Source organism: Brachyistius frenatus, unplaced genomic scaffold (genome assembly GCF_029030835.1).
Source record: "Brachyistius frenatus isolate BFR_SWC_R1_liver_20210118 unplaced genomic scaffold, ASM2903083v1 Contig_74, whole genome shotgun sequence".
Lineage (NCBI taxonomy): Eukaryota > Metazoa > Chordata > Actinopteri > Embiotocidae > Brachyistius > Brachyistius frenatus.
This window is the reverse complement of record NW_027210673.1, coordinates 568,773-588,660: the sequence shown is the minus strand read 5'-3', so window position 1 is coordinate 588,660 and position 19,888 is coordinate 568,773. Positions and strand designations below refer to the sequence as shown.

Sequence of the window (19,888 nt, the reverse complement as noted above, 5' to 3'; positions counted from 1 at the left end):
CGTTAAATAACAAATAAATGTTGAGGTGCAGAGCAGGTCGTTTTAATATTTAGATTCAGTTTCAGCAGAAATTACAATAATAATGAAATGGTCCCCTTTATATTGTAATTGTGACTTAATAAAGCCCCTCAAAAAAGGAAAGTAAAGGGAAATGAAACGGCCTGACGGTGATGAACACTTCTACTCGATACCCAGTGACAGTGGCCATCTTTTATCGTTATGTAGAAAACCTGCCGGAGTATTTATTCAGAGATATGGAACTTACGAGATGCCCTGATCAGATAACCAGCTGGTGTCTTAATCCTTTTGTTCTTTGGAGAAATAGGTCGCTACCTGATTGCAGGTGTGCGCTGAATTACTCCACCCCCTCCCCCCTCTCCCCCCTCCACAGGTCATGTGACTCCAAATACAAAGGGGTCCAGTCTTTCCACCCCCATCACACTTATCTATCAGGGAGGACGAATTGTTTCAAAACAAAATCACAGTGTTGATAGTGTAAAGATAAGACGAGAGGATAATGAACTGTTTATTTACACAAAATCCACCGCGGTGTAAACTCATCGATTGGCTGCTGGTGGGGAGGTGGAGGATGCGGCTCATAAACTACGAAGCCGTGCTGGTGTGATATCCCGGGGGGGGTGGTGGGGGGGGGCCGCGTGTATAAAAGGCGCTGACAGGTGCTCTCACCTCAGGATAACGTCTGGCTGACGAAACATGTGGATGATCTTCTGTCTGGGTGTCTTGCTGGGGACGCTGGGGTCCGAGGAGGCGCCCACTGGAGGCGCTCAGCAGCTGCAGGCTCTCAACTGCCCGCCCTGCGAGCGGATCCACTGCTCCACCCGGCGGGCGCTGAAGCTCCAGTGCAAAGGCGGTGTCACGACGGGCGTCTGCGGCTGCTGCCCCGTGTGCGCCAGAACCGAGGAGGAGACCTGCGGAGGGACGTGGGACTACATGGGAAAGTGCGACGAGGGGCTGGTGTGTGTCAGTCAGGACTCAGATGCTGACAAAGCCGATGCAGAGCGCACAGGGATCTGTAAAGCAGGTGAAATAAACGATTCCATTACATCCTTAGATACTGATATATGAAGAAACAAGGACAATGTCTTGAAAAGAGGCAGCACTGTCTGAATTTTGCATCGCAAAAAAAATATATATATATTACACGGTACAAAAAGTATTATCGGAAATGTACTCAACTTTATAATTTTGTATCATCTTAGATTTATTAACATTTATGGCAATGCAATTATTGTTTTCATGTTATCTGCAAAGAAACTAATAACTTTAGTTGTGAAAAGAACATAGTGGAGTAAAATCATGCAGTATTTCTCTGAAATCTAGTGTGGACTACAGCGTGGCATAAAATGGAAATACTCACCTCAAAATCTTGAATCAGTCATTGAAGTGGGAATGGTGCCACTGCATTCTGTTTATGAGCCGTGAACACTGATAGCGTGGTCAAGGCTCCCTTTGATTCAAAGGTTCCTACTCACAGTTAAGCCATAATTACTCCTCTTATCTGTCCATGGTGAAAGGAAGTGTTACCGTTATTGATAAGGAATCAGACATCCTAAAAGTGTGCAGATTTTTTTTTTTCTTTATTTTTTTCACTGTTTCGGGGGAAAAATGTGAATATAAAATTTGAAATATTCAACGCTTCCATTTTTTTCATTGGGTGTTTGTTTAAACCGTGCAGTGATTGAACTGCTGGATCCGGAGAGCTGTCACCCGGAGTGCACCAAGGAGTACTGTCAGGCCAACCCCTCTGAAATCTGCTCTGCCAGGTGACTGAATTTTAATTCACTTAATAAACCCTCTTAATGCTTTGTATGTTGCCCATTTTCATCAGAGATCTGACCTTCCTGCTCTGTAGGTTTGTGTCTGTGGACAAGAAGACATGCCAGGGCTCCTGCCAGCACACCTCCTGCTCGAGCTGTTTGCTGCTGAAGCGCCCACCGTGCCCTCAGACGTGCACCCCGTCCGATTCTACCTGCCTGCGCCACTTTGGGAAGTGTGTGCACAATCACCTGACAGCGGCTCTCAGTCCTGTGTACCACAACAACTTCCAGGTACGACCAACATCAACAAATATTAAACCCTGTTTTCTTTACCACACTCTGACTCTAACACTGTACACTGTCTTTTTTCCCCCTCTGTAGAATAACAGCGAGGGACATTTTGTGTGTTTGGTCCCAGTCTGTCCAAACTCACGCAAGTAATTTCTTGTGCACGAAGGAGAAACTCAAGAGAAAATCGTCACCGGCTCATGTAGCAAAATGAGAAAAGGCAGCTATCTTTAAACTTTGTGAATAACTTGAACATACTTCATCCAACAATCACATTTTATATGCAATGTAAATCTGAATAACAAACCTGTGAAATGCCCTGTATATTAAATGATGAGAAATAAATTTCCATGTCATACATTGTCATACATGTCTATGGTTGTATTGATCTGGTGCAGATGATCAGGTTGGAGTAAGAGTATTCCAGGTTTTCTTTTATGCTGTCAGTTGATGTGCATCATTTTATGAGCTTACATGGTGAGTTTTGGTATTTGTTTACATATTTAGATTTGTAGAATATATATGTAGCTTCTTTGGGACAATGAAGATGAATTAGTCCTCAGTACCATATTATGAAATCTGCCTGAAATACACAGTAAATGTTGCTGAATTCTCTCCATCACATGTTACTAAATGATAAAAAATACATTCAAAAATATTCTACTTTATGTATTTGGACTCAATTATTCCCACAATGGCCATTAAAACCAGTAAATAGATGATGGTAACTCAAAAAGCATGAACTAACATGACATTAGATGCTGTTTTTGGCCACACTCGAGGCGAGGCGAGGCGAGGCTCTACAGCTGTTGGGTCTATTGATCAGTCTCCACTTTGGTCCACACTGAAGTATCCTGGCAACAACCGGCTGGATTTCTGTTTTAATGCTTTTGATAATTTGGATTATGACAAAATACCTTCAAAACGAGTGAAATTTACATCAAGTCGCAACAGTACTCCATGTTCAGAAGTTCGTTTTGAGAGTTTTGGATTAAATGTCTGCATGCTGCCAACACACTAAATGTTATGCCTGTGTGTAGACTTCAGTTTAGCCTTCAACAAACAACTTCCCTCATGGTGAGTGTTGAATCATGAATGACTGACCCTCGTTGGAAACCTGACATTAAAAGAAAGATGTTAAAAACAAAGTTTGAGGCAAGGAATGAAGTGGAATATTAAAGAGGTGTTAGAATACAGTGAATGTGTCAAATCAGTGTCCTACTGCGTTTCCTCTGATTTAATAGATCCCATTTTGGGAGGTTGTCTGGTTCACGAGTGAGTCCCCTCTACCATCGCTGCCCCCCTCACAGTTGATGGTTATTGAATAACAGACAGTTTATGAGGCAGCAATAATGAAGCTTGTACAGAAAGGGAATAAAGTGTGGACCAACAATGGGCAGTTTGTTCTGCGGCCTTCAAAAGTGAGCCGTTTCTGGAGGAGAGAAGCAGTTTATCTGAAGGATTTCGCAAGGTGGAATTGATTTTTAAAATAAAACAAAGGCCTGCGTTTTCTTTCATCTTCTTATAACTCGTCAGTCATCTGTGACATGCTCTGATAACTAAATAATATCCGGTGTTTAATCAGACTAAATAAACCAGCCTCTACATACAGAAAGACAGAAGAGGATTAGTCGTTACTCGTTGTGAATAAATGAAATCACTGTTTGATAAAAGGTTCAAAAATTGTTTTCTAATCTTTAAAATATGCACTTTGGTTATATGAACCAGAAAATTATACTTCACATTTTTTTCCTATTTGTGTGAAACTCTAAATCAAGCACCTCATCACTTTAGTTCATAATATGTCCTTTTGCATAACGATCCAAACTCTCCTGCTTTTGCAAAAATTTTTAAACGTCTAACTGAACACATCAGCATATCAAGTATTTCTATTAGGACGACGGGATTTGTCACCAAAGCAGGCCGCCTCTTATCAATCCCATATATCTGCCTCACTTTTATTTTTTACTGATAAAAACAGTGGATAACAGAGCACTGTCTGTGTGCCAGCTGTAATAAATGTGCCCCTGTAAGAGTAACCCATGTTAACGTTTGAATGCAACACAAAACCCGACAACAATACAAAAGAACAAGAGATTATCATGAAAGGGCGACCTCATTAAAACCCCTGAAACAGTCATTTTATTAGGTTCAAAATTTTAAGCCGTTTCCTTGAATTGGATCCGCATCTGACTTCCTCTACTGCTGCAAGGATATAAAAGCATATTTGAAATGATTACAAATAAGGTTGCGATTGGCCTTTGTATCATTAGAAATCGGCACTGACAATTATGGAGCACCCTGAAAGCCTTAGGGTGCATAATCTCAACAGCAACGGCCGCTTCCTGTCTGTCTCCAGTGCTGTCATCAAAAAAAAGGTTTAAACACAAAACATCATATTTAAACACCTTAAAGTTACACTTAAATCATGAGATCTTAAATGTCCTGACTTAAAGTAACACCATTAGAATGTAAGCATTTAAAGAAGCACTTTAGTTTGTAATTGATGAAGAGGTCAATTCGTAGTCACTGCAGTTATGTAACATAGTAGAAATTATTAGTTCCTAAATGTTCAGAGGATGTACGGTGAATCTTTTAGCAGAAATCGAATAGAATATTCACAATTATGATTCCATTAATGTATAATTCACCTTAAATTGAGAATTGTTGTGTTTTCTTGACCTGAAAATTAGCTTTTGATATCAACATAGGGAGCGGCCGTTTGCATTTGCACAGTGGATTTATCCTACACACTAGAAGGAGAGTGAGGTGAGGTGTTTAGTTGGTTGAAATACACAACCTCCCCCACTAGGTGCCACTAAATCCTACACACTGCTCCTCTAAAACCTTAAAGATAAAAAAAAAAAATAAACATTGACACTTTGATGCTCATTTCCTGGGGACTCTAAATTGTGCAATTATGTAAATAAGATATCTGTGAATGTGCAGCTTTTTTCTTTCATCCTCTTCAGTTAGTAAAACTGTCTACATAGGATTAAAAGCACACGGCAACAGAGATGAGCTACAAACAGATGTTTTACTGTACCATAAAAATTACAGGTGAAACATTGCATAACATTCGTAAAATGCACAAAGGCCCTATTAAACATTTCATCAAAAATGAATTCATACAAGTATCTGCTATTTGAAAAGATGTTACCTTGAAATAACAGTAATTATAATATATGTACAGAGAACTATAGTAGAGAAAAAAAAAACAGTATAAAGGTGCATAAAACATTTTCTTTGCTCAGGCCTCCAGTCAATCTGTGATCAGGAAGGCACTGCGGATTAAAAACATCCAGGCCGTCTGTCCTGCCATCTTGTCACCTGAACAGTCTGCTCCAAAAGGATATGAAGGTGGTGGAGTTCAAGGCACCGATGAATATAAGCAGCAGAAGGTAGAGACTCATCATGATGGCAAAATGGTGTCTGAGGAGCCACGGGCTGCCGCGGGAATGTCTGACCAAGAAAAACACAAAGAGCCATGTTTACCAGCACAGAAGGACCAAACAAAACTCACTTTATACGGAGACAGGCTCACATTTGAATCATGTTTTATGTATTTATTGGAGCAACATATTATTCAAAGGACAACTATATCAAGTGGGTTTTAATGTTATTTTTTCCAAGTTATTTAAATTCCATAGAAGTCATAGCTGCTTTATTCTCTTAAAGTAATAACCTCCAAGATTTTCATTATAATAAATCTCTGTTTAGTCACTATTTAGGGCCCGAGCACCGATGGTGCGAAAGCCCTATTGTTATTCAAGGAATTTATTATTTTTTTCTTATTCCTTATTATTATTACGTAAAGTGATTTGCCTTTTTGGAGGATTTATCATATTCAAAAACGCATCAAAGTGGATACACGTATGTCTCCCGGCGAAAAATTTCATATTCTAGTGGAGTCGCGAGTGGGCGTGGCCAAATGGCTCGAGAGTGCCCCCGAAAGAGATGCCCCGGCAGCCACGTTTACCTAAATTCACGACAGAGTGCGAGGGCCCGTATATTACTGCTTGCGGTTTTAATTTTATTTGCAATTGAGGTGACACAATGCTGATTGAGTCTGTTGCCCCCTCGTAAAAGCCCCTGCATTTGCTGTATTATAAATTGGATGTATACAATCTAAAATAAAAAATGTTTGTATTTGTGCCAAAAGATGAGCCTCAGTTTTGACAAGAGTATAGTTATGTGTTAGAAACAAAAGCTGCAATTAAAAATTCTAATAATATTCATGTCTACGTTTCACTGCTTGACATCAAGCTACGTGCACAAGTTCTATTAGATGAGTGACGTTGCGTTCACACAGGCGGACACAAATCTGAAGGTCGGGAGTGATTTTGACTTGAGCACATGATTCTTCTACTCTGCTGTTACCGGGAAGTTATTTTCTCGCATCAGCACTGCAGTTTACTGGCAGATGACAAAGTAGGTAATTTCCCGAGAGATGCATTTCCAGCCCCAGCAGCTTGTTACAGCTGTAAACAGCTGGGAAGCTGTTCAACACGACAATCAGCTTTGGCTCCATTTTATTTGTCATCAGGCTCCACCGTATGGATGTTCCCGTAAAGGTGAACTCTTCTCAACTCTCCCATATTTTGTAACTGTATTTCTGGTTTGCCGTCTCCTGTGTTAGTTTGTATAAAAAGTAAAACGATATTTCAACAGCACTTAAAAAAAGATTGATTTCTTTTTTTTTTAAAATCACAGATTGAAACTTAAGACATAACTTTTAACAGTTGATTGTATTTAATCATCATCATTTGCTGATGTTGCTCTGGTTTTCTATGTTTCTGTGGTTTTTCGTTGTTCTTTGTAGGCTTTGATTCTCTTATTGGTTTTCTTGTTGTTATTCCTTATGCTCTTACTTGTTGTGTTTAATTGTATTTCTGTGAAGGACCTTGTGCTGCTCGGTGCAGGATCATATACTATATAAATAAGTTTACCTTACCTAAAGTGGCTTATAAATACTTTGTGGGCTTTTACATCTTACCTGGACAGGTGCCTCCTCTGTGAGTAAACAAGCAGGTACTTGACTCGTAAGAGCTGATTGTTGGTGACTACAAAGTATTTCTGTGGTACATCTCCTCCTTCGCTGTTCTTTGCTCTTGAGCGCTGGCGGTCAATGATTTCAGAATCTAAAATAGAAAATAATTGAGAGGCTACAATCTGCAGTTATTTAAACATCTGTGTTACAGGATTCAAAGTTAAACTCACCTTTTTTCTTCACCTGGCACTTCACATCTGGATGATCAATGATTTCACACAAGGCGACACAGCTGAGTAGAGGGCCGAGGATACTCTCTCTCCAGCCGCTGCTGTGTGGACTGTAGAGGACAGCCATGCTGAGGTCACTGGTGAGGTAGGTCCCCTCTCCAAACACAGAGTTCTGCATATCAAAAATGAAATCAGATCAACGTCCTGTTATTTTCCATGTCACATGAACTCCAGTCTTCCGGCATACAGTAAAACCCATCCTCCGTTAGTAAGAGGAGATGTTAAAACTTCTATTACATAATACGGGGTCTATGAGGAACAATTTCAGTATTTCTCAATTTTGTGAGCTGACCTTGTTGAGGTGACAGTGCAGCCCATTGTGAATGATTGAGTGAAAGTTCTCCAGGCGGCTCCCGTGGAATGCATAGAACATATCTCGTCCTTCTCTTGTCCTCTCAAACCTGGCGTTCATCTGATCAGAGTACTCCAGCTCAAAGAGGAAGTCCGGCACGGGTGCGGAAATCCCTTCATTTTCCGTCAGGTTGCAAAGTTTGGGATACTGGTGGATATCCAAGAAACACAGGAAAGAAAAAGCATGTAGTAAAAGATGCTGTGTTTTATGTATTCATTATTGCAGCAACCTACCTCATCTTTCTGCAGTGTTTTCACAGCAAAGCTCTTTGAAGACAGAATCCAGTGAGTGAGAGCCAGGTGATGATCTCCCTCTCCAGGTCGGAGTCTCACCAACTCTCTCACACCAGGCAACGAGGTCACATCTGCCAACTAGAGAATAGAACCAACTTTTTTAGGATTATGTCAAAGCTCGTCAGAGTGTCTCGTGTTCCCTTTTATTCTTTAAACCGTGCGTCTCTCAAAGTGAGTTATCATTTCTGCGTCCGTCATCAAATTTAAGCGTCGAACATGTCACTGATTCTGTATTATGAATATGCCCAAAGATACAAATCTGTAATATGAAGCACACGTACAATACCAACCAAAAAGTTATCGTCACATTTAGTTTTGTCATTATGAATGCAATGTTGGCATTGGAAACCCACAGGAACCAACAATCAGGCCACTTGAAGTTAATGATGGGGTTTATTGATTGTCAATATAGCTCTTACCAACTCCTCAAAGTCCTTATTGTCACCGCCCATGTACCGAGGGGGGAAGGGTCGAAGCAGAGAGTCCCTCTTGTAGTTCTGCGCAGCAGCAACAAACAGGCTGCAGCGGAGGTCTGCTGCTACCGGGTCTCTGTGCAGACAGGAGCACACCAGCTCTCTGACTGCTTCAGGTGGCAGCGGTGGCTGCATTCCCAGCACTGCATACGGAAATGATAAGATAACGCCGACTGCGGGATTAGTAAAGTCAAATCTAATCTAATCCGAACACACGAGAGAGACCGCAGCCAAAAATGATGTTAACAGTACAATAGAGAAATCATGACATTTATGAGGACAAACAGATATGTGAGGCTACAGCTAACAATTATTTCTATAATTCATTTGTTTGTTTATTCCCAAATTTACATCCACAGGTGTCTCGTTTTGTCAAATTTGCAGCTCAAGATCTAAAGTTGTTCAGTACCATTTCATGTATGACGTCAACAAATTCAAATCCTCATATTTGACAAACTGTAAGCAGAAAATAATTGGCCTTTTTTTTTATTGTTTAAAACATATTACGATGTCAAAATTGTCTCAACCATCGTTCCGTCAGTCACTGAACAACTGATTGCTATAAGGTAGGTAGGTAGGTAGTTACTTTATTAATCCCAGAGGGGAAATTTTTTCGCTACAGCAGCATACAGAAGCAATAAGATAATAATAGAAATAATAGAATAAAATAATACAATAGAATAATAGAAAAGCAATAAAATAGCAGTAAATAGCAGTAAAAAATATAAAAATGCACAGTATATACAGTACATTATATATCTATATATATTATATACAAACAAACCAAGAAACACAGTCAACATATATATATATAAAACTTCACATAAATGGATGAAAAGCCACTTTATTGTGTCAAACTCTGCAATCTGTTTCCCCATGTGTGTGTGTGTGTGGGTTTTTTTCTGTCACTGATTAATTGTCTGTGGTCAAATGTTTTGGTCTTTCAGGCATACGAGAGTGGAAAAAAACTGTCCTTGGACCAAAAGTGTCCTTTTTAAATTGCTTGTCAGGTCCACCCGGTAATCCTAAACATTTAGTTTACAATAATTCATTTCAAACAAATAGATGAACCATTAAACACGAGCCTTTGTGACGCATGTCTGGCAGCATGTACTCCTTCCCCTGCTCCTCTTCTCCTTCATTTGAAGGGGAGACCTTTTCTGACACCTCCCTCCGTCTGTATTTATAAACCAGGTTACACGCTGCAGCTGCTGCAAAGTTAGTGCAAGTTAATTTGATAAAGTCGCCGTTGGCTGTAACTTTTAGTTTTGTGTTGAGATAAGTTGAGTCTCTTCTGTCATTGGATGGTGTGAGGGAGCTAAACTTAGCTAACGCTAGCTGAGCCACTACAAGTGGACATTTGAAACGTCACTAATGACAGATCCAGCTTTACCGCGCTGCTGTGGCTTCCTGTGGGTGTTAGGGACACGTCCCCCGGGACAGCTGGTCTATTCAACCAAACAGGCACTGGTTTATTTTGGAGTGTATTGTCCTTACCTTGAGTCTCGCTCAACTCATAGCACAGCAGGAAGCGCTAACGTCAACGGGTAGCTTCTGGCACTGCTGCGTTCAGGTGCCGCACACACACGTCGCTGTCGGACTTTATACAGTCTGAGGAAGAAGCGCTTTAAAGGGGCAGGCAGATTAGAAAATGGAAAGGCATCGTAGCTGTGTCGGCAGTTTAACGAAAAAAGGCAGAGCCAGAAGATCATTTTGGCAGAAGGTGTTTGGTTTGCTGTTTAAAAAAAAAAAAAAAAAAAAAAAAAATCCTCGTTAAAACAAGGTCCCGGAAGCAGCCGGAAGTTAAATCTTCCGAGGTTACGGGAAGGCAGCACCAGTCGCTTAATGTTTCAGAGCAGAAATAAAACATCACTCCTGCTTCAGCTGCTGCCCAGAGCCCAGGATGGACTTCAGGTATCACAGGTATCTTATCTGTTTGACCATATTGTAACCACGTGGTAGATACAGGCATTGTGTGAGTGAAGATGCATCAAAACACTTATAAATCATGCTTTTCATCAGCCCACTATTATTATAGTCACGTCGAAATTTAATTTGTCATTGTTATTGATCTTGTGGGGGATTTGTGGAAACCTGAAAACTCTTGATCTTGATTTTAGATCTCTTTTTTTTTTTTAGTAAGTAATTCTTCTGCAGCAAAATCAGATATTTTACAGTCAATCAAATCAATCGAAAGCTTTCCCAAGGTTGTTTGTCAGGGAAATACTATAAACCAAACAAATTTTCAGCTGCCATATACCCATTCACAAAAACAAAAACAAAATCGTTGAAATCTTAGTTAAGTAGTAAATAATTGAAGAATCACATTATTAATCCCCTTTCTCATAATGCACCCATTATTAGGGTGTCATATTGGTTGTAACTCACGGCTTCTTTAGTAGTTTAATAATACTTGTAGATCTGATGTAAACAATTGGGACGTATTTGTAGTCAGAATCAGAATCAGAATCACTTTATTGGCCATGTATGTTGACACATACAAGGAATTTGACTCCGGTTTTAGGTTCGCTTTCAGCGTCCAAAAAGCAGACAGACATAAATAGATATATAAAACATAAATAGACATATTTACAGGATAGAAATGAATGAATATATACATATATACACCTAAAACAATGGTGCAATTGCACCGAGTGCAAATTGTGCTGATGAGGTTGGGTGTAGTGCAAAAAGGTCCAGTGATTTAAAATATTTTAATTGTTTAGCAGAGTGTCGGCCTACGGATAAAAACTGTTCTTGCTTCTGGTGGTCTTGGCGCACATTATATAAAACAACTTATCCAGTAAGTCATTAATTCAGATGAGAGGTTTTTCACATCCTGGCATACAACTGATCCACAAAACATCTGTAAATAATCGTAATAAAATAATATTCTATTAATGATAATATTGGGTACTGTAGATCAGATCTGGTACCATTTTAGTTTTATATAGTCCATGGTCTGTTATAAATGAAATGGCATTGATATTAATAATAATAATCATATAATGCTATTTCTTATTTATCGTTTTTTTTATTTTTATAAATTGATATTAGATAATTGGTTTTGTTTATAAAATATCATGTAATTTATATTTGGTCAGAAACACTTCCTATATTGAACAGTATGCTCACAGGCAGCCAACCAGGTCAGGTTGTGTGACGTCTCCTTTGATTTTCAGCACTGTGGACAGCGTTGGCGAGGGGCGGGGCTTCGTGACTTATACCTGCTTTCTGATTGGTATGTTCAGGCCAGCAGCAAATCCCGTGTTTCCTCGGGTCCGCGGCCCTGCTCAGGCGGGTACAACCCACCCAGCGGCGGGGGTACGTGCGTAAAGAAAAGACCTACGTCACGTGACCGCATCTTACTCCCGAACCCATCATTTGAGGAATAACGCCATATATTTGTGTGAACAGCACCAGATCTGCGTGTTCCCAAACAAGCGTGTTTTAATGCAGAGTGAGTCATAGGATGCAATTGAAACGAACAGAGGGACTCTAGCGACATCCTCGGACTAAACGGGAGGTAAGGCGTTTTAATCTCTGCATTTTCATTCATCGCACTCCAGCTACGGGAGGAGGCAAATCAAAGTATTTATTATAAAGCCGATTCTGGCTTCAGTAAAACCTCAAAATCTGTGGCCTTCGATGTTAATTGTGAGGAGTGTGGGCTCGACCCTGCGCGGCGTCCGGATGAAGAAGAATCACCGATGCACCGTGTCGCACGGGCTGAAGGACGCCTCTCCATCGCCTGTGATCACGATGCACTGTGTCCCGCTGCAGCATCACTGCCATCCGCCGAAAGAAATACACATTTAAGACAGCTTGAGAATCATAATGCACAAATTCAACCAAGATCACCCAGGGTTTTTTTTTAGGAGGCAGATATTGCTTCATTTGCGTCCGAAAGATGTCCTTCATACACCACCATACCTCCTCCGTGATATCCACTGCTAATGTGGTTTTCAAACAGATACATAACGTGGAAGGTGGTCGATCATGGCCTTAAACTGCCAATGATAAGGAGTCAAGCAATCAGCAGTGCTATATAGAGTTAAATCTGTGAACTCGTAGGCCGGTAACACGCCTATTTTGCGACCATAGGATGTGCATTTGTTACGGCTCGCGACAAGGCCATACTGTTTCCTCCTGTGCGCATTACACAGCTGTAATATGAGGTCAAGAAAACACCTTCATCTCTCTTGATTTAACGAAGGATGCTCCGTGATGGGTGGATGCACTGAAGAAGCCAGGTACCACCACTTTTCATATCATAAAAGGATGGAAAGTAATTTATTGCAGTGAAGTGTGTGCTGATCCACACTACAGGAAGGCCTGTAGGAGGGTTGTGGCCTGTTGCTTATGAGGAGTGCAGTGTTACTGAGTGATGCTGCACTTAATGAGACTGCTCTTTTCTTTGCAGTTTGGTTTTCAAAGCTGCTGAGATTGAAGTCTGTGTGCCTGTTTGCAAGTGGAGGAAAAAAAAATATTAAGTGGTCATCATGGCAGGTGAGCTTTCCTTAGCATCCAACTGTGGCCTTTCATGCATTTGTAAATTAAAATCCTCCGTGCTGTTTTGACTTGATTTCTTTATGAATTTGTTGTGTGGCATTGAGTTTCGTCTTTGTATCCTAGAAAACAACTTTCCTCCCCTGCCTCGGTTCATCCCCCTTAAGCCGTGTTTTTACCAAGACTTCGAAGAGATCCCGGACCAACGCCGCACCATGTGCAAGAGGCTCTACTACCTCTGGATATGTGAGTGGACCTGCGTGAAAACCTCGTGTGTTTGCAGCACGGTCAATGCTCTTGATCTTCAGTTTTTGTGGGTTGTCAGCATTTGCTTGCACAGTGCTAGGAGCTGTTAAACTTTCCACTCCTCACTTTGTTTTACCCAAAATATGATGTGATCCAAGAACATCAGACACTGCAGTACAGACTGACCGGTTTCACAGCGTGGCACCGAGCCAGATGAATAATTACTCTTTTTTTTTTTTTTTTTTTTTTTTAATATTGTAGTTTGAAGTAAGTTTGGGTGACACATTTGCTGTTCCATTGACAAAATGTTCACAAATCTAAAGGAGGAGATCACATTGATTTTTATTAAGTTGATTGGCAGAAAATGACTGGTAATTATTTTGAATATTATTATTGAACTGTTTTAAGGTATTTTGGAGTAAAATGTTCAAATATTCTCTGACTCCATCTCATTGAGTTTCTGTGATTCTTTGTTTTATGTCACTTAAATCAAATTCAGGCCAGATGATTAAAGATGTCTTGGGTTCTGGGGAAACTGTGATGCCCTTTCTTTTGACATTTTTTACTCTTACTCACTATTTATTGACTCTACATGGACCTAACCGACAATCAATAACAATATAACAATCAAGAACATAATCAACAGATTAATCAGTTGTGGGAAAGAATCATTAGATGCATCCCAAGTTGTAAAAGTAGGTAATAGTAACAAACTGTTACGTTCACATGAGCATCACGGTATCTTTTTTGTTATCACGTAGGTTCTGCCATTTGAAAACAAGAACGTAAGTCTTGATGTTTAGTCGTGTTGAGTGTGTTAAATAAATTGTAGCTCCAGCTTAAGTATTATATTATTGTAGCGTTAACATTGAATTGAAAGTTTGATATTGAGTAGTTGCTGAGATTCATAGTGAATCAAAGTAAATTCTGCCGATGTGGGAGTCATGATATATTTGCCACGGAGGTTTTTGTTCAGTCTTTTGGTCATCCGTTCTCCTTCTTTGTGACGTTGACAGTGAATACTGCCACACTAGCTTTTAATCTGATTGGCTGTCTGGCATGGATGTGTGGAGGTGGTGGAGCAACCAACTTTGGCATGGCCATCCTCTGGCTCATCCTCTTCACTCCTTGTTCCTACGTGTGCTGGTTCAGGCCCATCTACAAGGCCTTCAAGTAAGCGTTTTCCCCTCTGAGCGTAAGCAACATTTCTTTGTGCTGAATCGGATCATTTCTGATGTGGATTACCCTCTCTGTGCAGGACTGACAGCTCTTTCAACTTCATGGCTTTCTTCTTCGTCTTCATGGCCCAGGTGGTGATCAGTATTATCCAGACTGTTGGCATTCCAGGTTGGGGAGTGTGGTAAGTCTAATAAAATAAGTACATATATTTGGTATATTAACTGAGATGCAATTGCAGATGGGGGGAAAATTAAAAGAGAAACAAAACAACCATAAGTGGCCAAGTAAGTTTGGATCTGTGCCTCTTGGCATCGATTGTCAAAGGCTCCACAGGAGCAATGAAGAGCATTCTCCCAAAACAAAATATTGTTTCATTTGGTGTTTTAATGACGGTGTAGAGCACTGTTTAATGTGTCAGTATGAAATCCTCCATCAGTGTTTCATTAGGTTAGAGATCTGGTGACTGCACACGTACAAGCATCTCTATTTTTTGTGTTTCTTCACTCACTTATTACATTTTCAACTTCACATCTGTATTTAAAACAAAACAAGTAGCTTAAAGTACAAATACTGAATATAATTTTTCCTCACCTCAGTGTACTGCAACATATTTAACCTTTATATAACTTCTATATACTCGAGAGACATATCATAATATATAAAAAAAACAGCTATCCAGAACAAGTTTTTTCATTCCAAAATCATTCATCACTATCTTTACATTATTATACTAACATATTATTAATATGCTATAAGAATAAATTATATATTAATAAAGGAATAAATATCTGTGTAATTTGAAAGCAGTTGCTCATAGTTTTTGTTCTGTGGCCTGCAACTTCACTGTTTTGGTTCACTTATCAAAAATGATAAGTAGATAAAATAAAAAATAAAAAAAAACCAATCAATGCTAATGATACTTAATTTGAGCTTTTTTTGTAAATAAGCTTAACTTTGCAAACAAAATTTTCCATATGAAATTAAAAGGTGACGGCACTGTATGTCAGTGTTGCGTTCACAGCTCGTCTATTCCCTAGTGTCCAAAAAACTCTGTCACAAGTTTAAACCAGTGATTAATTATACTGACAAAATAATGTGCGAAATAAGCGGCTGCTGGTAATTTAATGGATTAAACACTGTAAATATGCCTTGTTGTGTGTGATGACTCTTTTGTCTTTTCCCTCAGCGGCTGGCTGGCTACCGTCACTTTCTTCAGCACCAACGTCGGCTCAGCTGTGGTCATGCTGATTCCCACCATCATGTTCACTGCCGTAGCTGTACTCTCCTTCATCGCCCTCACAAAGGTGACTTTCAGACGTCTGCCTCTGTTAATGTTTCAGCTTCTCCTATCCTGAGTGATCTTTTCTAGCAGCAGCACTTCACTATTTCAGTGTATGTCGTATTCCTGTACCCTATATGCTCCGATATAAAACATTTTTCCTTCGTAAACAACAAGTCCATATAGCGTTGGTTACGGACCCATCGTGCTGGGAAGTTGTATCCTAATCAATACTAACTGGCACTGACTTCAAAAGTGGAACTTAGCTAGCTGATATTATATTTTACTATTTGGTTTTTTTGCTTCTTTTCAACGTGCCCTGAATCAATATGATAAAATGCTAGCATGGTCGCCATCGCCATCATTCGTCCCATATGACACATGAAAGTGATATAAAGTACGACGTCACTGGGTTAAGCATGAGGTGCTCATGTCACAGCGAGGCTGCAGTGGCTACAACGTAAGGTCGATTGCCTCTATGGCTGTTGGAGGTTATTTCATATAAGAGACTGTTAGTTGTGACCGCCTATGCAGATATTGCACAAATCAAATTACATTCAAAAGTGTCATTCCACCTGGAGAATATTAATGTTGTAGGTGTAGAAAAATAACAACTTTTATTTCTTCTTCTTATTATTTTTTTTATTTTTTTTACAACTACAACTTTGACTTATTACGCAAGTCAAAACAAACAGCATAGTTATAATTTACTACACTCGTGGCACAGATTTCTGTGCAAATAACTTAAATACTGTTTGTTCTTGAAAGACTCCCAACTCTTACTTTCTGCTTTTTGCAGGTTCATAACTTCTACCGCGGCAGTGGGGGCAGCCTGGGTAAAGCCCAGGAGGAGTGGACCACGGGGGCCTGGAAGAACCCACATGTCCAGGAGGCAGCTCAGCAGGTCGCCGTGGGGGCTGCGCAGGGAGCTATGCAACAGAACCAGTACTCAGCAGCTCCCACCTACAACTATGACGACCCAATGTAGGACAGACGAGGGGGCCAGGCTGCCAGGTGGGGGAGCATAAAAGGGATCAATTAAGAACACAATTCAGAATTAGGTGCCCTTCATTACAACACAAGCTGAATTCAAACAGAACAATGTAGAGAAAAGTCATGTTTTTGGTGAAAATGTATATTTATTGAATTTTGACACACTTTATTCAGTTCACATTTAAATCAACAGACAGTTACTTTAAAGAAAAACTGTTGTTGCCATTGTTTTATGCTGCTCAATTTTAGCTGGTCAATGTGTATGTTGCTTTCCAACGGAGACACATAATATAGCTAAAAACAATCCCCTGAGCTTCATCTGTTTATTCAGGTAGGATCATCTGTGGTGAACACAGAGTGACTTCTCTTTCTCTGCCTGTGTCACACTTTTCATTTTTTATTAACCTTTATTGTGTTCCTTAAGGTACTGTAACAGCTGCATTGTTAAGAGTGTTTACTTTTTTTTTTTTTTTTTGCCTTGAAGGTCACCAAATGCTAAAATGTTTGTTTCTCAGTTAATGTACTGTACTAGTTATTCAGCTTACAGGTCTTACATGAAACATGTAAAGAAAAGTTGAAAGTACTAATCTCTAAGATTTTTTTATTTGTAAAGCTGTCTGTTAAGTCACGATCCAGCAGCAAAAGTGGTACACAATGTTGATTGAGCCTGTTGTCTACTTGCTCTTACATTTGTAGTTTTTCGAATTGAACAAGTCGAGTGTCTGATGTCACACCGGCGACACCGTTTGGATCTGTGGGAAATGAAGTTCATAAACACAGCTTCAATTACTGCTTATCGCCATAGGTGTCGCCAAAGCGAACAAAAGGGACATATTCTAGATTGTATCTTTAAAGAATAGTTTTTGGGAAACATTTTGGGAAATACCCATATTTGCTTTCTTGCCAAGAGTTAGATGAGAATATAATATCATTCTTATGTCCCGACAATAAATGTAACTCTTCCGCTCGCAGCCTGTTTGCTTAGCTCAGCATATAGACTTGAAACATTGAAGTGGCTAGCCATCTCTGGCGAAAAATCCAATTAGCAGCAGCTTCTTTAATTAACATGTAACGTCTCGCTGTAGACGTTCATGGAGGCAGATTTATTTTGACCTTTGGAGAGCCACACTAGCCGTTTCCCCTTATTTTTAATCTCTATGCTAGACTAAGCTAACCAGCTGGAGGTGACAGCTTCATATTATCCAACTCTCAGCAGCAAAGCAAATCATGTCAAACTGCCTATTTCATCATGTTTTGGGTACATTTCATCCTTTATGCATTTATTTATTTATTATCCTTTTATGTTGTGTTTTTCCTTTGTTACTCTTTTGCTGAAAAATAAAAAGTTAGACAAAACTAGAGTCAGCAATGTTAAAATGTAAACTTAGCCTATATATAGTTTTTGGGTGACCTAATTAATTTTGTTTTTATTTTACTGATGATTTAGTCTAAATCAACATTTTTTTACATTCTCAGGAAAGGTGTGATAGCTGTTTTTAAATTCTACCTGTGAAGCCCGGAGAGCGCCAACATGTCGGGCTTTTGTCTCCTTTTACACCCATTTAACCATTTCAGGATGTTTGTTTCTGTTATTCTCTGTGTTGAGCAGGCTGATTTCAGTTAAATGAATTTGTTTCTTTTTTCTATACATGCTAAAGTGAAGCACACTCAGTATTTGAGGATTGCAGTTTATTGGGTAAACATTCCAAATCAATGTTGTACAGGTCAAAAGTGAAAGAAAAACAAAACACTTGCAGATTGGACATACAGTAAATCATAGTAATAATTGTTGTAGATGGTCATAGCATTGTATGAAGTGATGAATGTTTTCCCCCTCTGGCAAATTCTCCCACTTCCCCCTACATGTAAATTGCTTCAATGACTACTTGTTTCTGAAGTTCTGGATTTTGGGCCTTAGTGTGTCATTTTGTGGCTGTTGATGTTATTCCATGAGTCGGTGTAATATGGTATTCATATAAAAAAATAGAATATCAAATTCAAGCCAATTATTTCTTTACAAAGTGAAATTTGATGGGAGAATATTTGTGCGTAGCCCCGGTGAGGCAGTGAAAAAGCTTTTTTTTGCCTCATGTCACTTTTGAGTCTTCTTTGAAAACTTCTTCAACATTCAGTAGATGGTTATTACAGTAATACAGTATTAGATTTGAAACAGATGTGAAGATACATAACTGAATGCTCGTTATTTCAAAAACTGTGAGTCGTCTCGTCTGATTGTTATGACGTGGTAGTCAATAGGCTGTTTGTTGTGTTAAATTTGATTTGTTTTAACCTTCTTTTTTTTTTTTGGTGTATTTTGGATGATGTGTGGATGAAGCACATGTTCGTTGTGTCTTTCCATGGCTGTGGGTAAAGTTTTTTTTTTTTTTTAAATTATGATTTTATTTTGAAAATTTAAAGTAATGTTTGCACTGGGTTAACTGTTCACATCAGTGCAAACAAACTTCACAGTGAATTTACAGTGGAGCAATACTCACATAGATATATTAAAAAGTAGAGTTATTAAGAGAGGAGAAGGGTCCTGTTGTGCAGGCATCAAATATATTAACAGCCTCAACGTAAAGTGTTATGAAATAGAAAAATGGGCTGTTTTCAAGTTGGACACAATTAGTATGATTTTACAGTTGCATAACCTTTTCACCAGCAGATGCACACACAGTAGTGATGAAGTATAACCCTGTAAACGTTACCATACATCGGCTCGTCAAATGCACAGCTGATCATTTCTACGAATTGCGAGTGAAGTTTTGCACAAAGATAAACAAACAAGTTACTTTTCTTTCCCATGGCGATCCTTCTGCCATATGTACTGTACATACAGTGTGACAATGGAGATTACAGCTGTGTAGTTATTGTGTAGCAGGAACTGCAGTGCATTGGACAGCCAATACTTTACATTTCATGTCGCTGTATCAAAGCTTCTGAAAGCCATTTCCCATTGCCTTCCCCGTGTTCCCACACGTACTGTATGTTGTTTGAAATGTATTATTATGTACTATACGTAAGTAGATATGAATATATAAATACTTGAGGTGAGGTAAATATTCGCCATGGATAAACACGTTCAATCGGAACATGCTCAAATTAGGTGAATGAGGGGGCTGTGTCTCCATGAGTGACGTAAACGAGAAATACATTTTGTGTATTACTTTTGTATTATTTGGTCTTACCCTTATAGATATTAAATAGTTCTTGTTGCA

At 39.4% G+C, this 19,888-nt stretch overlaps 3 protein-coding genes across 4 annotated transcripts; 2 read left to right on the top strand and 1 right to left on the bottom strand.

Annotated features, from left to right (window-relative positions):
• Positions 1-705: 705 nt before the first annotated feature.
• LOC138626462 (cysteine-rich motor neuron 1 protein) lies at positions 706-2,675 on the top strand. The gene is made up of 4 exons (XM_069708110.1): positions 706-1,042; positions 1,697-1,784; positions 1,874-2,069; positions 2,160-2,675. Exons 1-4 carry the CDS (start codon positions 715-717, stop codon positions 2,217-2,219), a joined length of 672 nt encoding a protein of 223 aa, XP_069564211.1. The 5' UTR covers positions 706-714; the 3' UTR covers positions 2,220-2,675.
• A 2,409-nt stretch (positions 2,676-5,084) lies between these two features.
• Positions 5,085-10,085, bottom strand: parp16 (poly (ADP-ribose) polymerase family, member 16). The gene is made up of 7 exons (XM_069708147.1): positions 9,962-10,085; positions 8,411-8,607; positions 7,932-8,069; positions 7,639-7,845; positions 7,287-7,458; positions 7,063-7,207; positions 5,085-5,528 (listed from the first exon to the last, which is right to left on the bottom strand). Exons 2-7 carry the CDS (start codon positions 8,597-8,599, stop codon positions 5,393-5,395), a joined length of 987 nt encoding a protein of 328 aa, XP_069564248.1. The 5' UTR covers positions 8,600-8,607; positions 9,962-10,085; the 3' UTR covers positions 5,085-5,392.
• A 1,701-nt stretch (positions 10,086-11,786) lies between these two features.
• Positions 11,787-19,888, top strand: scamp5a (secretory carrier membrane protein 5a). Of its 2 annotated transcripts, XM_069708160.1 has the most exons (7): positions 11,787-11,990; positions 12,888-12,973; positions 13,100-13,219; positions 14,236-14,392; positions 14,478-14,579; positions 15,585-15,702; positions 16,477-19,888. In XM_069708160.1, exons 2-7 carry the CDS (start codon positions 12,967-12,969, stop codon positions 16,663-16,665), a joined length of 693 nt encoding a protein of 230 aa, XP_069564261.1. In that variant the 5' UTR covers positions 11,787-11,990; positions 12,888-12,966; the 3' UTR covers positions 16,666-19,888. The 2 variants fall into 2 exon arrangements, with proteins under 2 accessions (XP_069564261.1, XP_069564260.1); XM_069708159.1 differs by lacking the exons at positions 11,787-11,990; positions 12,888-12,973 and having other exon boundaries at positions 13,042-13,219.

Bases quoted from the DNA above. Each gene is read 5' to 3' on its own strand.
- LOC138626462 (XM_069708110.1), top strand. From the start codon at position 715: ATGTGGATGATCTTCTGTCTGGGTGTCTTGCTGGGGACGCTGGGGTCC. The intron at 1,043-1,696 runs GTGAAATAAACG...TAAACCGTGCAG, and splicing joins CACAGGGATCTGTAAAGCAG to TGATTGAACTGCTGGATCCG. The intron at 1,785-1,873 runs GTGACTGAATTT...CCTGCTCTGTAG, and splicing joins TCTGAAATCTGCTCTGCCAG to GTTTGTGTCTGTGGACAAGA.
- parp16 (XM_069708147.1), bottom strand. From the start codon at position 8,599: ATGCAGCCACCGCTGCCACCTGAAGCAGTCAGAGAGCTGGTGTGCTCC. The intron at 8,070-8,410 runs GTAAGAGCTATA...TCTATTCTCTAG, and splicing joins ATAAGGACTTTGAGGAGTTG to TTGGCAGATGTGACCTCGTT. The intron at 5,529-7,062 runs GTAAGATGTAAA...TTTCTTGGTCAG, and splicing joins CAGAGGAGGCACCTGTCCAG to ACATTCCCGCGGCAGCCCGT.
- scamp5a (XM_069708159.1), top strand. From the start codon at position 13,057: ATGAATTTGTTGTGTGGCATTGAGTTTCGTCTTTGTATCCTAGAAAAC. The intron at 13,220-14,235 runs GTGAGTGGACCT...TGACGTTGACAG, and splicing joins GCTCTACTACCTCTGGATAT to TGAATACTGCCACACTAGCT. The intron at 14,580-15,584 runs GTAAGTCTAATA...CTTTTCCCTCAG, and splicing joins ATTCCAGGTTGGGGAGTGTG to CGGCTGGCTGGCTACCGTCA.